A 16,786-nucleotide genomic window follows, 5' to 3' on the forward strand; every position below is an offset into this window, starting at 1 on the left:
ATAAATACTGATGGCTTACGTGCGATTTTATGTTTAATTACCCTAGAGTTCGGTTGAAGTACGATAACACTTCTCCTCGAAATTAATATGAAAGTAATACACAATATTATACAAATTGCAAATCTGCGACGTTTTCAAACTTAGATGCATACAACAATGCTTGTTTTTCATTGGACACACGATTCGCCTTTTATTTATTTGATGTTATACTATTTCTAAGAGATAAATTAAATGCAAAAGAACAGTACGATAGATTATTTTAATTCTCAATGGTCTGACTTGCTGTACTATAATAATAAACACGAAAAAAATTTGTTTTTATTTTAAGCCTATTATGTCACTTGTCTAGCCTTAATATATTATTATGTCGCGAATAAAAAAGGTTTTAAAAGATAAAAGTTTAATTACAGTCATTTTTAATGTACATCGCGATCATCTCTGATAATATATTATTTTTAAACTAGCTACGCTTCAAAACGAGATCCTTTTGATTGTGAGACTTTATCTTCATCATCAATTGGACTACACTAGTTATAAATTTTTTTTTTGTTTAATTATAATATGGCAGTTTGTTAGCATCTTTTGGCTTTGATAAATCTTTAAATTTTACACATTTTTAATTTTTTGTGTTCATTGAACTGGACACGAATTCAAATGAATGTTGTAGAGCTCGTACATATCAGTCCAATCGCGTCGTTCGCCACCAATCTGGACGTTACGCAGACATCCGTTAAAATAATCCCGCGTCATTAAAGTTCCTTTAGGCGCAGAATCTGAAAACAGACGAGAAATTAACATTTTTTACAATACAAATGTGAATTTTTGTAAGTACTTCTAAGATACAACAAATCCTGTACCTGGTATTCCACCGATGTAGAGAGCATTTGTGATAACAGATCCAATGAAGTGACTGCTGACTTCAGTTGGCAATCCATACTTTTGTTCTAACTCGTCGACCTTAAGGGTGAGCTCTTCGTCGTTGTAAATAGCTTGAATCCTGTGCCACCGGTTGTCGCATACTGTGTACGGGTTCTTGAATTCTTGTTCTACGTGCAATACTTGATTGTATCCAAAGTCGCTGGACATTAAGATTTTCCCGTTGTACAACTCTAGAGATAATGAAGGCGTGCCTTCGGAACTCGTTATGGACAGCAATACACCTGTCAACTCCGAGGTGCGAAACTCCAACTGTAACTCCAGGATGGGTCCGAGTTCAAAGTTTTTTTCTAAACAAGGACATTAGCATTAGAGAGTGGTTTAATAATTTTACAAGTTTGTTGAAATATATTTGCTTATCACAAGTCCAAACTGCACATTTTTTTTGTTATTAAGAATTTGAGATACGTTTAACTTACTGTAAACGGCATATGCTTCGTCTTGAAAATAAGCGCCGCTCTCGACATTTGGAAAGCATTGGCCAACATTAACTGGCCTGCTGGTGGAGCCTACCATGTCATAAATGTTGCCATTGACTTTCAAGCCTCGTATGCATCCTTTGAGAGTTTCTAGCTTAGAGACAATCTGTTCCGGCAACGGAGTTCCACTTTCTGGTATACCACCGATGTACATGACGTTGGTTAAACCAATTTTCTTCGGCACTCTTACAGACATTGGCGTTTGCGTGTCGACGATCATCGACAGTTTCTTGCCATCGTGACCGATCGTCACGTGATGCCAGTTGCCATCGTTGAACGGAGTTTTAAATAGCATTTCCTTCTTTTGTTTACTCTTGATTATCAAAAGCAGTTGGCTGTCTCGGATCATCACTACCAAATAGTTTTTAATACGAATTCCCTGAAATTGAAGATAAAAGCCACCAATGAAGCAAATCGAACGAGATTTGTACCAATGAATAGTAATCGATGCCCATTTCTTCTTCTTTGTTTCACTTACCGGAGTAATAAAAAGCAGACCGTTAGGGTAGTAAGTTCTAAAATCGAACTCTATCACTTTCTTCTGATTCCAGAAATTTTCGAAATTTAAGTACAATTGGGTGTGACTTTGAGGTTTGTCCCCAAATTTAAGCGCACCGGGTTCCAAAGAATAGTAAGGGATCTTTTGACAACCCTCGGGTTGAGTAGACAATCCTCTGGACAGAGATGCCGATGATGAGTATGCTGGAGAATCCTTGCCCATCAGTGGACCCGCACGACCAATGTACGCGTGTTCGAATCTCAAAGCCTCATCGAAACTTACGATTTTACTGAAAGATTCAAAAACACACTCATTAGTGTGAAAATTTTAGTTTTACCGTAATTATTTTGTAAGGAAAACACTTACTCTTCATCAAAAATGATGTCTTTGATCGCACCAATCAGTGGCGCATTCGTAAATACCATTTTTGTATTGTTGATAAGGTGTGGGAGCCCGCCAATGTACAGACCACCGGATTCCGGTGCCTTGACCGCCGCACTCGTGGGTAGTCTTCGATTCACTTGATAAGCGTCATCTATCCTAAGTTCAACGTCTTTTCTTCTCTTTGTCACGGTTACCATATGATATTTACCGTCGTCAAATGTTCCGTTGGACAACAGGATCAGCTCACCTCTACCTCCGTTTATTCTAAATTGCACGTGACCGTCGACTACAGCTACAGAGTAATAATTGTCCTTCTGCAGAAGACAATCAAGTATGTGTTATTTGCCAGTTGAAAGTGCACATAGAAGTTTTTGTAGTATTAATTTATTTATATTATTTACATTAGTATTATTAGAACTATCAGTATCCATAAGTAAATCTTGATCAGGATCGGGAATGCCAAAAAGTTTCTCCTCAGGTCCCTGGAACGTCGACAACAAAAGCATGGCATTGCTTTGCAACGTTCTAAACGAAAAGCTGATGGAAGAAAATTTTTTACGAAGCTGATGGCCAGGAAGTTCCAAGTAACCATCTCCATAAAAACCAACGGTATTCATTCGCTGCGAGAAAATTAAAGACCATTTTAGTAGTGCACCTCGTTAGGTTTATTTCATGATTAACTTTCTATTTGTGATTAGTTTGATGAATATTAAACTCTTTAAGACCAACCTTACGCCTGCAGCCAGGCTCAACGCCGTAATAATGCTCAGCCATAGGATCGTATCCTTCTTGCACAACAATGTTAGACATGCATCCGAGGAAGGGGAAGTGCGTTGGCAGAGAAAATCCATCGATGCGAAAACTGGGTGGTACACCACCGAAAAAGTATTTAGCATTCGATAAATCAGGTATATCTTCCTGTCGGGGTTGAGGTGTCGGGGCTCCGATCTTTTTGTCGTACTCCCCGTCGACGCTAAAACTGCACTTTTCGGTGTTCTTACGTGACTGGAATTGTCGAAAGGCATCCACTTTCGTCCAATTTCCAGTGTTGTAGCGGGACGACGATGTCATTTCCATACTGATATTGTTACCATAAACTATGTGAAGGACTACGCGACCGTCCCTCAAAAATATCATGACATGACCATTGGGCTGGTGAAAACAATATATATTTTTTTAATGAAACCGATGTACGCCAAATGTTATAAGCTACAGAAAAAAGTAACTTCATTCTTACATTATCGGGATCAATGGCTAAGAAGAGTATGGCATTCTCATCGTACGTCTTAAAGTTAATGGAGACTCCAAAAATATATTTGTTGTAAGGACCAGATATCACTCGTGATCTTACCGCGTAGCCTTCGCCATTGAAACTATATGCAAGATCATTACCTATGTTTTCAACCCTACAAAGAGATGTACGTGTATAATTACATCAGCTCAATCATACAAGTATATTTTACGAGAAGATGTTATAAAACTGTTAGCAAAATAGTAACACATCAACAATTATATGAAGATTTGACTTTTGATACCAAAGTACATTGTATTACCCTTCAACACAAGGCCGGCAAGCATCGTCTGGCTCGTTGCTAATAAAATTCCACAGACCGATCTGTTTTCCATTGAGTAGAAGTTGGTGAACACATCCTGGCAAGCCGTTTGAAGCCAGCAATTCCGGTGGTTTCATCTGCAGTTCTGGAAGACCGCCAAGCCACACACGATCCATGCTTGTGACATCGAAGAGTCCGAATTCCGAGCTGGTTTCGTTGATGACTGCAGAATACTTGCTTGTTTTGGTCAACTGCTTTATCACACTTAACTTGCCAATGTGCCTAATCCTGAAACGACAATTTGTGTGATGTTTCGAAATAAAGGTGCATTTAATGAATCATATAAATGATATACCTTTCGGCTTCGATGCGATACCACAATGAATCGTTTTCAGGACTCCCAGTTTCCAGAACTTCAGGATGAATGATCATTCCAACGCCCCCACCAACGTTCCATACGAATCTTATTTTTCGGTTAAACATTTCCAAAGCCATAAAATCATCCTGAAAAACAGATTTAAAAATTTGCAGGTTTTAATACAGTTCAATCCAACGTATCATTTGCTTTAGAACTTCAATAGTTTTCTTTTACATTTATACTGCTTGCAAGATAAAATAATATTCCTTCTTTTCGATTGTGAGGAATGGCGAACGTCATACTGATCGTTGTGGTAGACGACGGTTGCAAATTCCTTACTCTATAAGACCTAGTGCATCTTTTACCCTCAGCGGATTTTATGGAAACTCGAATCTGAAAAGTTATTCTAGTACACCAACAATTCTCTCGCAACAATTAAAACCTTTGTTTTTTTTTAAAATCTTTTTTCAACAACGCATCTTTAAGTTTGAAATTCTAAGATGGTAGGAAGTACATTTTTAAAGATAATTTTTAACTTACTCCATCTGCCGTATTTCTTGCTTCAGCAATCTTATCCTTCAGAATTTGCAGTTTATTGGCCAACGTTCCGTTCCACTTATCAAACTCTTCTTGCCGTTTTATGGCAGCTATCGTCATACTTGTCAGCTTGGCATCAGCTTTCTTGATATTGCTCTGAGCTTCGGCGACTACGGTTGCAAATGTATAAATTAATATACTTTTACTGCCTAAATGATTCACCACTATCTAATACTCTAAGTATATGAACTTACGTTTTTCACTAGCAAGGCTTATTTTAGAATCCCCTTCGCGTTTCAAATCCTGCAATTTTGGATTGAGCACGTCGATAATACCTTGTTGATAATCCGAAATCAGCTGTCTCGTTTGGACAATGGACGCAGCTGTTTCCTGATTTTCTTTCAATATATCATTTAATCTTTCTTGTACTAAAAACAAATTAATGAATCGAATGAATTTCACTATTAGCTTTTCAGTTGTTTCATAACTTACTCCTTCGACTATCGCTCTGTAATTCACGTAGTTTGAGGTTGATTTGATTATCTTTCGTGCCCGAGCTGTTAAGGGATATTTTCAAGTCCGAAACAGCCTGTTTCTGATTTTCCAATTGTCCTCTTGCTTGAAAAATTGGTTGATAGTGATTTCGAGTCCTTTCCACTTGTTCTGTTGATCGTGCTGCTACATCCAGAGCATTATCCAACAACGTATCGGAATCTGGACCACGAAGATATACCTTCGTGTAGACGAATCAAACATTATTTCAAATACAATAATTAATTACGCGAGTAGTTGCAAAAATAATGGTTGCACCTTTCGATGAACGTTGTCAAGTATATCGTTAGCATCGTATGCTGCTTGTTCAGCTTCCATCAGCCCATCAACTATATTTTTGTAAGCTTGACTTGCTTTCAAAGGATTGGCTGCTTGAGCCCTTGTTTCGGAGAATAACCTGTGCAAAAGAGTTTTTTTTTTTAAACAGTTTTCTCACAATACTATATTTATATTACAATATTTCTGAGAGCATAATTTACCCCACATATTGATCAACGTAGTTGGAAAGATTTTGAGCGTGAGATGTTGCTGGTATCACGTACTTATTTTTATATTCGTAATTCAACCTGTATAGGATTTGTTCTTTAGTAGAAAGGTTGGTCGTAGCTTCTGATAGTTTATTTTTTATTTCTGGTATATCCTACGATGAAATTATGGTAAAATATTGAAATAACATTATTGTTGTAGTAGCACGCTAGGAGTTTCCAAAAGTTACCTGTATGTTATTTTCGCTATCGACGACACATCCTTTGGCCTCGACAATGAGATTTTGTCCTTTGTTAAGTGACCCATTGATTTCTGAACTTTTGTCACTGATTTCTTCTTGTTGGTACGACAGTACTTTGTAAGTCATATTAATTTCATTGTACAATGTATCGTAGCTGAACATAGTTTCCATCGTATTCTCCATTATTTTCATCATATCCTTCATTTTTACCGAAAAATCATGAGCTTTCTCTTTCGCACTGTCCAACGGTTCGATCAAAGCAAGCAAGCTATCCAGCCAGTCAATGTACTCGGTGCACTCGCTATTATTTACAAACAAAAATTTTGGTAATTCTGTTGTGTCGTACGTAAGAAAAAAAAAAGCGTTACGAATCTCAAACTTACTTGGTTAAAACCTCGAATACTTTGGTTTGCTTCGGCAAATCGAGAAGTTTTATTTCATTCAAAATCTGCTTCGCTTCCTTAACAACCTTTTTAATCTCAACCTTTTTATCATCGTTCCCGTAGTAAACCACTTCGAAAATCGTATCTGAAAAAAAAGACACGTATACATCATCCCCAACCATCCATTTTTTTCTCTCGCAGCATCCTTACCGTTAATATCTTTTTTCAATCCCTCGATCTCCATCTTCAAACTGTAGGCGTTATTCTGAATGTCACCGCTCTGCGACTTTATTATCCTGGCGTCGTTGACCTTCTCAATTACCTTCCGACACACGTGACAATGTTGTCATACATAATAATATAATCACGATATTTACCGAGTTAAAAATTGACAAGGAAACTTACTTTACTCAACAGAGATTCAGCCCGTTTCGCCATGAGCTTGTAATTGTCCCAGGGAATACTCCTCACTTCGTCCTCGATTTGCCTCCTGGCTTTTATCTCCCCGTACAAGCTCGTCACATTGTCGTCCATGTAAGCCAACTCTTCCCAAGGCGGTGCTATGTAACCGGCCGAAATGTGGGTCGTCGCGTTTATCAGCTCGTACTTCAGGTCATCCAAATCGTCCAAGAGCAAACCGGTGCAGTTGTCGTTGCATGCTATTTTTGGATGAAAATAAAAGTAGACATGTTATTTTTACGTTCGGGCACTGCTGTTGGGTAAAAGATGCAAAATCTTGTCTTGACGTGGGAACTCACAAACGCAGTTCGGGCCAACGAAGACGTGACGCTCGGCAGTGCATTGGGAGCAATCGCGCCCAGTCGATCCGGGCCTGCAGTTGCACTGGCCGGTCTCGGTATCGCACTCGTCGCTGGCGCTGCCCGCTTCGTTGCAATTGCACGGCTCGCAGCGTCCGCCCGGTGTACTCGGGTAGCCGTAGTGTCCATACGAGCAACGCTCGCAACGTGCCCCTGCGTACCCTGCGTTTGACGGAACAAGGATGCTTTGTTTTATTTTATTTTTTTAAATTAGGTTTGGTTGCTCATTTGGGATATTGGAATTGTATAGCGTTGAGGCCATGAGGGAAAATAACTGATGATCTCACTTTCTAAATTGTGAAATAGTACTGTTTCAAAATTAGTGGAACTTTACTACTTTATCTTATCGCTATACTTAGTTTACGCTGACCAATACAGTTAGCCTTCTCAAGTGGATTGTCAGATTTAAAGTCATTCTACAAGATAATAGTTAAAAAAGTATTTTCGGTATTACTAAAACATTCAAAAGCATTATCAAACAACTTGTACATCGTTTACAGAATTAAAAAAAAAAAAAAAAGGGTGAAAACCTGTCCTTACTACTTGTAACTATAGGAAATAGCGATTATTCACTGTTTCATATTTAGAGTTTACTTAAATTTATGACGTCTCGTGATTTCTCTAGAACATATATTTCAAGAAGGTGATAATGAAAAAAAAGTTAGTTTTAATTGATTTTCATATAGATTTATTTATTTCGTTTGGAATATCGTTATCACCTTTTCATTACGGACTTTCAAGTAAACACCAATTCGATTGATTACATTTATTTCGTTACGAACCTGGTTTGCAGACACAAACAACCTCGTTGTCCGGTCGCAGGACACAAGTGTTGGAGAACTTTTTATCGGTTTGGGGACACGGGCACTCCTTGCAACCACCAAAGTTTGGATCGCCGTAAAAGCTTTCAGCGCAGATCTCGCAGTTGGGGCCCGACGTGTTTTCCCCGCATCCCTGTTGCAATAAAATTCTTCGATAAGTCACAAAAAGTAAAAAAAAATAACCCATAACGATTCCATTGTGCGAGAAGATTATGAGCGTCATACACACCAGACAGTGTCCAGTCTCGGGATCGCAGAGCTCGGACCTGCCGTTGCACTCGCAAGCCCTGGCACGTCCGACGAGCTCGATGTAGCCATCGTAGGAGCCGCTTATGACACTGGTCACGTTGACCTCGACCCATCTGTAGTAGCCCTGGCTCGGGTCCTGGCAAGAGGTGCCGTTGTAGTCGGTCGGACAGTCGCACTGCTCTATACCATTGGCAAGGGGTTGCGAGAACGCTGTCGGCACTGCCGTGTCGATCGAAGCCTCTAGAAGGCTGTTGGTGATTCGGTGATTCAGAATTTTTGTTTTAATTGAAGAAAGGTAGTGAAAAAATACTCGTAAGTAAAAACACGCGGTAGTTTTGTACAGAGACTGTGGGGGTGTGCTTACGTTGCTCTGGAAAAGTCCGTGAAGTCGGATGTCTTGACGAAAATGCGTTGAACATTTTGAAGGGCCACCATGAGGATCTCCCGCGTGACCTGTACATCCGCCCTGTTTTTCAATCGCCACGACGACTCGTGTAACCTAATGGCAAAAAATCGGTATCAAGAATCGCTGCCAGTTCTTGTGGAACTTCATTTTCTTACAAAGTACAATTTCAAATTTTTGTTTTTAATCCAATTGTCCATGATCAAGCGTAAAGTTTTATCAAAATTGTTAAAAGACACGACAACGGTTGGTAGTTTCGTGTTTCGATTTTATAAAAGCAACTCCATAGCTGACATTGATGGCCGAAAAAAAAAGATTCATTAATATCCCTATCGAAATTTATAGCTGTCAATCTATGGACAGCATGGATTTTCACATAGATCAAATGTGTTTTCCAAGAACACGTTCCTTTGTGAGAATAGTCATCGTGTTCGCAATTTGCAGCACTTGTATAAAATTCATAGCAACATCAAAATAAAAGGACTTGGGAGGACCCTTTTAACGTAATACAAAAACCCTAGACATATCCTAAGAAAGTTTCCGAAACAGTTGACAACCAAACTTGTGAAATAGCCAAAAATGAGCAAAAAATCATCAACACCCACTTTATATTTATTAGAGATGTATAAAAGCTCATTACCTCACGGCGTGACCATTGTCGTTGCTCGAGTTGGCCGGAAAGTGTTCGAGCACTATCCCGTTGCCCTGCAATTGAACGAGCGGAAACCGATGGCTCGATCGCAATACGTATCCACCGTCGGTTATCGTAGTGAACCGAAGGAATCCACCGTACGACGTGACCTTTGAGGGGCAAATTAATCATTATTTTCGTTGATACTTCTTGACGTGATTAAAACGAGGTAAAAAAGTGTCCATGTGTACTACCTTGTCCTTCAAAAAGAAATCCGGCAGTTGCCAGTAGATGGGACACTCGCGGTAAAAGTTGACGGGCAGGGTGACGTCTCCATCTGTACCGGGCACGACGTACAGGCCACTCGTTTTGTTCAAGCCGCTGTTGAAGTACGGCAGAACCAGGGACGAGCCGTAACTTGTGATCTGTACACCCAAAGGGGTACGTATATTATTCTCAAAGGCTTCCCCCGAAACGATGATCGTTATCGCGTGGCTTCACGCACGATTCATCCACACCATGCATTTTCATTCATACGCGCGGCTATCGATCATCACACACATATTTACATTCGCGAGTGTATGCATACGATGTCGAGTTGTATTTTTCAAGGGAAAAGCAGAAGAAGAAGAAGAAGAAGCAGTCTGGAAATGACGAAGGAGGAGGAGGAGGAGGAGGAAGATCATGTATATGCATCGGGACGCGCTTTATGAGCCCCAGGAGAGCGAGACAGGAGTAGCGAGGGTGGAGGGGGGGGGGAGAAAGGAGATATAAATCAAGTAAGGGCTGATGGCTTACAACGACTTCGTTAACGGTATCGTTGACGTAGAGGACCCGAGGCCGGGGCAGCCGGCGTTGGCCCCAGCTGAGGCTCGCCTGGCGGCACTCGCTCGTCCGGCCGAAGCAGAAACACTCGGTGCAGCCATCCGGGTTGTCGGCCGACAGGCCAAAGGTACCCTCCGAGCACTCGTTGCAACGTCGCCCGACCGCGTTCGTCTGGTGCACAAATCGTCGTGTTGTAGTTCAATTTTGCTATTCAATTAGTTTTTGGAACAATGTGCCTATCGTTTAACTCTTCGAAGCATCGGGAGTTTGAGTATTAAAAAATAGCTTCCACTGACAAAATCGTTAAATTTTTTACTGATTTGGCTGGATTCAACAATTTTATTTCAAAACAGCTGCACTTAAACGGTACCTATGTAGGAAAACATTGAAAAACCTGGACTGTTTGAATCGAATCAGTGAAAAACGTATTGATAATGTCAGCGAACGCAATATTGACTGGAGAATTTATTTCAGCCGACTGTCACAGAATCACCAGCCAACACCAGTTAAATAAGGATAATCACCGATTCTACCACTTGATTATCATTGACGGTTAGTTGTGGCGATGGCAGCATCGAATTCCATAAAAAAAAAACAAAAAAAAAAAAAAATCGGCGCTGAAACATCAAGCCGTTGGAGGCTCACCTTGCAGGGACACTGCCCAAGTCCGTCGCACTGTCCCACCGTGCCCTGTGGATCACACCCGCAGGGCCGGCAGTGCGGATAGTCGTAGTGCCCTGGGGCACACCTGTCGCACCCACGGCCCTCGAAGCCTTCCCTGCACGGGCACTGCCCATCCACCTGGGCGCACTGTTGCCTCTGCGACCCCGCCAAGCTGCAACCGCAACTCCGACAACCCAGCCCAGGACGTAGGTCGTAGCTCCCGGGTCTGCACCTGTCGCAGCGCTCCCCGGTGCTTAGGGCCGGGCACGAGCACCTCCCGTTGCTCTGGTCGCAGATGTGACCCGGACGATCGCACGGCTCGCACGCTGTTTTAAAACAAATTTCTTTTTTAACCTTTGGTCCGCGAAACAAAGGGGGAATATGGTATATAATATCTTCGGAGCTTACGCTGGCAACCGTCTTGAGAGAAACCATAGTAGCCGGGTAGGCACGAGTCGCAGCGCAGTCTGCCTATTCCGGGTTTGCAGTGGCACTGTCCGTTGGCATCGTGGCACGTCGCGTTGTGAGAGCCCACGGGGTCGCACTCACAAGGCGAGCAACCGGCGCCTGTCACGAGACCCCAGTGGTTTGCCTAAAAGAGGTCGTGTATACACTTGCAGGGGGAGGACAGTTTGACTATTTACTGCTCGAACACATTGTTTTACTGGATTCGGGCACATAACAGCTTACGTTAATGCATACGCGGCTCGTACTTTACCATCAAATTGTACATTTGAGATTACCAGGGTATTTTTAATGAATAAAGAAAATACATATCTAACCAACGGTTTCATTCAGATACCATGGTAATCCATGATGGGTAAATGCCACAAATAAGAATTACCAATAGGATTTTTGTTTTCCAAGGTGCTCCGTGAAAACATTTATTTTCAATGGCAATTTTCTCTTTCGTGTGATTTTTCAGAGACATGAATTGACATAAAATTTAAAAGTTTGTACAGGCTTTTGAAATGACCAATCTTACCAAACAGCTCGAGCATTGTCTGCCAATTACGTTCTTTTTACACTGGCACTGTCCTGAGACGATATCACAGTGGGTTGTAACCGATCCGAGTGAGTTGCAGTTGCAATCTGTAATGAATAAATAAAAAAAACAATAATTTTTTTTTTTTTTTTAACTCAATAGTAAAACAAAATTTGCTAAAAATAGAACTAGACATATTGGACGTACTTTGTACGTTGTAACGTACATTTCGATAAATAATCATTTAAAATTTGTGTATATATTGCATCTATCTAAATTCATTTATAAAACCATCTAATTTTTATTTTGATCATCGTGTAAAGCACGAGAGAAGAGAACGTGCGCCCTTACAATAGAAAATGTATGTTACGTTTCAGAAATAGCTTATATTAAAATAAAGAAAATACAACAGGTATAGTCTGTTCAAGGGTGGAGTTGGATCATTTGACAGTTTGCTAGTCACAGAGACAACGTTTTTCTATGAGATAGAGGGTGAATAAAGATATTTAACGAGATAACTACAATGAGAGTAATAAAATGTTGTTGGGAGATTTATTTTTGTGACGAAAACATTTGATGCAAAACAAAAACCGAACATCAAATTTTTTTCCACATACTCCTATTCAGCTGAAAAAAATTGTGTAGCAAGTTCAAGCGATCATACATAATAAAGTTTAATAGTTAAGTGTTAAAAAATTTAGAAAAAATATTGAAAGTGGTTGAAAAAACAATTACATTAAACAATAAAAATTTGATCAACGAAGCTGTAACTCTACCACTGTGCCACCATGACGGTATAAACCCGTTTATAATTAAGACAAAAAAAAATTGATAATTTCAGCCCTTCAAAATCTGTAAATGAAATAAAAAATTTTATTTACCCAAAAAATTGTGTGCTTACATAATTTAAATGAATAAAAAAAAGACCAATGTCACCACAGTTTGATAAAGGGTGATCTTACCTATACATCTACATAATGAGAATATTGTAAACATACTTCAATTTCAGTAAGTTGTGCGCCTTACGAGTATAGCATGATGAAAATAAAAATTGCACCATGTAGATAATAATAATCACAAAAACAGACATAATACATAAAGTTTTTCGAATTTATTAATCAAGTACGATGAATATAAAAACATTAATTCGTTCCTTTATTTCTTCATTCGCATTTTGAACAGCAAACGTGAACTATATTATTTGAAAAAAAAGGAAAAGTTTTCAATGCATAAATATTAATTTTTCTGAGCTCTGTATACACTAATAAAATAATAAAAAACAAAAACGTTAGCTACACGAATATTAATATTTTCGCATCCCCTGCTCTAAATAAAAAATTAAATTAATGAAAAAAAAAAAAAAATAATAATAATAATGACAATAATAATAACGATAGTAATAATCTAGGTTGTAAAAGGAAAAAAACAGCTTCTATAATCAAGATTTATTTATAATTTTGATTACACACACATGTACCTAACAGAAAAACAATAAGATCGTGTAGAGCGAGCGTGCCACAAACAAAGATTAAAAATGACACTAGCAATCTATTTGTTGTCTATACATAGCCCCTTTATCATTTGTTTTTTTCAATAATACGATGCAACAAAGCATTTCATATAATTTGGAAATTATAATTTAGTAAAATAATGTGGAATACCATTTCACAGATGTGACAATATGAGCGATTGTAAGATTAGTATCTTGTTACTTGTAACTTGTTACTCATACGTTATACTAATGACGCCAAAATATGTACTTCACTTAATTTATTTCGTACTTTGTTGTAAGGGAGTCAGAAATTTATTGAGGTATAGTAAAATAAATCAATAAACATTCTCTATTATTTTTTTCTATTTACCTAATAGTAATGAGGACATTCGTTGAACATCACAAAAAAAAATTTCAGTTGATTTCTTTATCAAATAAAGTAAATAGAAAAAACCTATGACTTATGTTAATCTTTTGGAATACTTTTTATAAACAGTCTGCTTTGGAGCTTCGAACAGGTTAGATCTCGATGTAATATTTAGACTCAATAAAATAACATTACACACTCCCTTAACTTTTGTTGGAATCAAAATTCTTCGTATTAGTCAGATATTTATTATTTATGAAAATGATCTTATTTTAGATATTGTATCGGATTTTACATGAAAAAAATTTTTTTGTTCTGTTTTTGAAAAATTACTTCGTTTCTTTCAGCCCACAATTTTTGCTGTTACGATGTTCCAAAAATTAGGAAAAAGGAGCAGATCGAAAAATTTCTCGTTTTTAAAAAAGTTATCATTTGTAAAACTGCTTTACTTCTATAATCGAATAATTGGATCCATAACTTTTAATTTTAAAGAAATTTCAATTAGAAACAATAGTTTTAATCGATGGTTATTTACATTTTCTTATACAGGAATAATTTATAACGTTTGTCTATTAACATTCCGACTCGTAACTCAATATTTGTACCTAAGGACTTTTGTTGAAGTATTTAATGTATACCCAAACCTAGTCACTCGGGTGTTTGCATATATTTATAATATAGTCTTTTTTTTATCAGTTAATTCAATTTTGGTTCAAAGTATTTTTAATCAAAATACGCTCATAACTGTTTTAAATAAATTCAATTCCGTGAAAGAAGCAGTAGGAGAATTTAATGGGAATATGTATGATAAGAAATGGATTTTACAAATGAAGATAAAATATACAGATTTAATATTTTTAAAACTTATTCGTTACGTAATTGTATCGGTATATTTTAAGTTAAATTTTGAACATTCAGTGAGACCAATGTTACTACTAATAAGAGTAACAAACTTAATGATCATAGATGGAGTAGTGTTTCAATACATATTCTTTACCATCTTAGTTAAGGTTTTATTTAAAATGATATGTTGTCAACTGCAAAATATTTTTGAACAGTCTCCTAATGTGGCACGTATTGATTATAATCTCGTCAGAGAACAAGACAAACTACTGTTCACATTGAAACTGCGGAAAATATTCATACCATTGATTGAAATAGCTCAAGATGTATTAAATTTGTACTCTACCGCGATATTTTTATGTATTCTTACGTATTTTGTGAGTATATTGCGTTATGGTCAAGTTGTTATTAATTTTTTTATTCATGAAAATATTGAATCTCCCAAGTCAAAATCAATTCCCTACATAACAATGATCTTCGATCACCTAATCATGATTTTTGTATTAACTGAGTCTGCTGAATCTGCTATTGAACAGGTAGTAAATTTTGAATACTTGCAATTTCATTACTTATTTCCAGTATGAAAATTTCATAACACTATTATAATTTACTTAGACAAAAAGTGTAAATACTACTTTGATCCAGTGCATGATGAATAATGACAGCATAAAAATCAATAGCACCACATATCAAGTAAGATATAAAGCTGATGATGAGTAAAACAAGGAATTACAAAGTTGGAATAAATATGTTACGTTCCAGCTTCTGCTGTTTTCACATCATTGCAAGACTACGGATCTCCAATTCCAAGCCTTAAATGTTTTTTCACTAAAAAGAGCATTATTTTTATCGGTAAGTTTTTATTTAATTTTTTAAAGCTATGTCCTAAAACTTACAATATTTAATGTACGTAAGGAGGTAATTTCGTATTAAATTATCTAAAGTTGGTGTATTTAATTTTTCAGATAATGAGTGTAATTTCAACTTATTTAATAATCTTATTCCAACTCCAGCAACCGTACGATAAAAAAGACATTTGAAATAATTGTTAGCTGTTTAGTGTCTATGTGTTCTTTGAACTGATGTTATATATCTTTAACAACTCATGATTATAAATAACTATTTTCTTAAATCTGGGATATTCGCATAAATATGTAGCTACAGTCAGGCCTTCTTTTATCACAAGAGAATCACTGTAGTATCACCTTGTTAACTATTTATCTGCAATCTATGCGCAATAATAGGCAACTTTTTTTGTTAAAAAAAACTGTTATGTAGTTTACAGTTTTGATGTAATCGCATTAGTATTTAAAAAATATTTAGGACACCGAAGTTTATCTTCATTGATTTTGCATGAGTATAAAGAGTAGCAAGGTGGAATTTTTAGTTCGATATTATTATTTCTGCTATGAGTAACGTATAGGAAACTTTACATGATATCGTTATTATTGCGACCTCTTCATCAGAGGAACCTATTATAGTTGCGTTATTGCTAACTTATTTGAATTATTTTATTAATTCTGAAGTTTTTTTTGATGCAAATCTACAATAAAACATGAGTTTTATAGTAAAATTATCTAATTTTTAAATAATTATCGTATTTATTATTACATTACATTGTGCACCTATGTGTATATTATGAGTACTACAGCTTACATGCAAAAGTATTGGAAACGTAGTAAAAAGAAGAAATTTAAAGGAAAGAAATTAGTCTTATGTATTAATGCGTTCGTATGAAACGTGTAGTACATAAGTGTGGATACATAAAAATTAAAAAAAAAAAAAAAAAAAAAAAAAAAAACAATAATTAACGTGTAATTACTCACAGAACAGATTATATACTTTAACAAAGAGAATTCCAGTAGATAAAGATAATCACTAAAGTTTTCTTATTTGGCAAAGATTAATTTAGTATTTTGTTATTATTATAAACAGAAAAACAATGAGACAACGTAAAGGCTTAACTGTTGGTAAAAAAAAAATTAAAATAACATTTCTTTTACATGTTGCCATTTCTTGGTACACAATTTCCCCTTCTCACCCTTCTAATTAAAAAAATCATGTTTCCCTACAACAAAAGATGTGGAACAATAATTTTTAATTAATGATTTTACTTTCAATAAACATTTTATACTCTATTTTTGATTACCTAACATAATTTATCCAAACAGTAACAGTTACTGAATGTTTAAAAATATTTAAAAATTAGTTTTGTATGTTGTCGTGTATCATCTCCGGTCCAGTGACTCCGACTATTGCCAGTGGTGGCGTTCTTTCAAAC

At 36.9% G+C, this 16,786-nt stretch overlaps 1 protein-coding gene across 1 annotated transcript in view; it reads right to left on the minus strand.

Moving 5' to 3' along the window:
- Positions 1–581: 581 nt before the first annotated feature.
- The window catches only part of wb (wing blister), a 153,954-nt gene continuing 137,749 nt past the window's right edge, over positions 582–16,786 (minus strand). Inside the window, exons 14-43 of the mRNA XM_089593899.1 lie at positions 11,804–11,910; positions 11,227–11,410; positions 10,801–11,144; positions 10,129–10,326; positions 9,585–9,755; positions 9,340–9,500; positions 8,661–8,795; positions 8,277–8,544; positions 8,009–8,180; positions 7,167–7,388; positions 6,814–7,067; positions 6,619–6,730; positions 6,409–6,553; positions 6,014–6,326; positions 5,778–5,938; positions 5,557–5,695; positions 5,239–5,479; positions 5,001–5,174; positions 4,750–4,916; positions 4,444–4,602; positions 4,207–4,355; positions 3,852–4,139; positions 3,536–3,704; positions 3,028–3,450; positions 2,731–2,918; positions 2,281–2,613; positions 1,894–2,203; positions 1,356–1,794; positions 858–1,226; positions 582–773 (exon numbers count right to left, since the gene is read on the minus strand). Of these exons, the coding sequence (XP_089450025.1) occupies positions 631–773; positions 858–1,226; positions 1,356–1,794; positions 1,894–2,203; positions 2,281–2,613; positions 2,731–2,918; positions 3,028–3,450; positions 3,536–3,704; positions 3,852–4,139; positions 4,207–4,355; positions 4,444–4,602; positions 4,750–4,916; positions 5,001–5,174; positions 5,239–5,479; positions 5,557–5,695; positions 5,778–5,938; positions 6,014–6,326; positions 6,409–6,553; positions 6,619–6,730; positions 6,814–7,067; positions 7,167–7,388; positions 8,009–8,180; positions 8,277–8,544; positions 8,661–8,795; positions 9,340–9,500; positions 9,585–9,755; positions 10,129–10,326; positions 10,801–11,144; positions 11,227–11,410; positions 11,804–11,910 (6,638 nt within the window). The 3' untranslated portion in view covers positions 582–630. The remainder of the gene's footprint in view (positions 774–857; positions 1,227–1,355; positions 1,795–1,893; positions 2,204–2,280; positions 2,614–2,730; positions 2,919–3,027; positions 3,451–3,535; positions 3,705–3,851; positions 4,140–4,206; positions 4,356–4,443; positions 4,603–4,749; positions 4,917–5,000; positions 5,175–5,238; positions 5,480–5,556; positions 5,696–5,777; positions 5,939–6,013; positions 6,327–6,408; positions 6,554–6,618; positions 6,731–6,813; positions 7,068–7,166; positions 7,389–8,008; positions 8,181–8,276; positions 8,545–8,660; positions 8,796–9,339; positions 9,501–9,584; positions 9,756–10,128; positions 10,327–10,800; positions 11,145–11,226; positions 11,411–11,803; positions 11,911–16,786) is intronic.

This window comes from Copidosoma floridanum, unplaced genomic scaffold (assembly GCF_036245765.1).
Source record: "Copidosoma floridanum isolate Cflo_tuat_1 unplaced genomic scaffold, Cflo_Japanese_pri ptg000001l, whole genome shotgun sequence".
NCBI lineage: Eukaryota > Metazoa > Arthropoda > Insecta > Hymenoptera > Encyrtidae > Copidosoma > Copidosoma floridanum.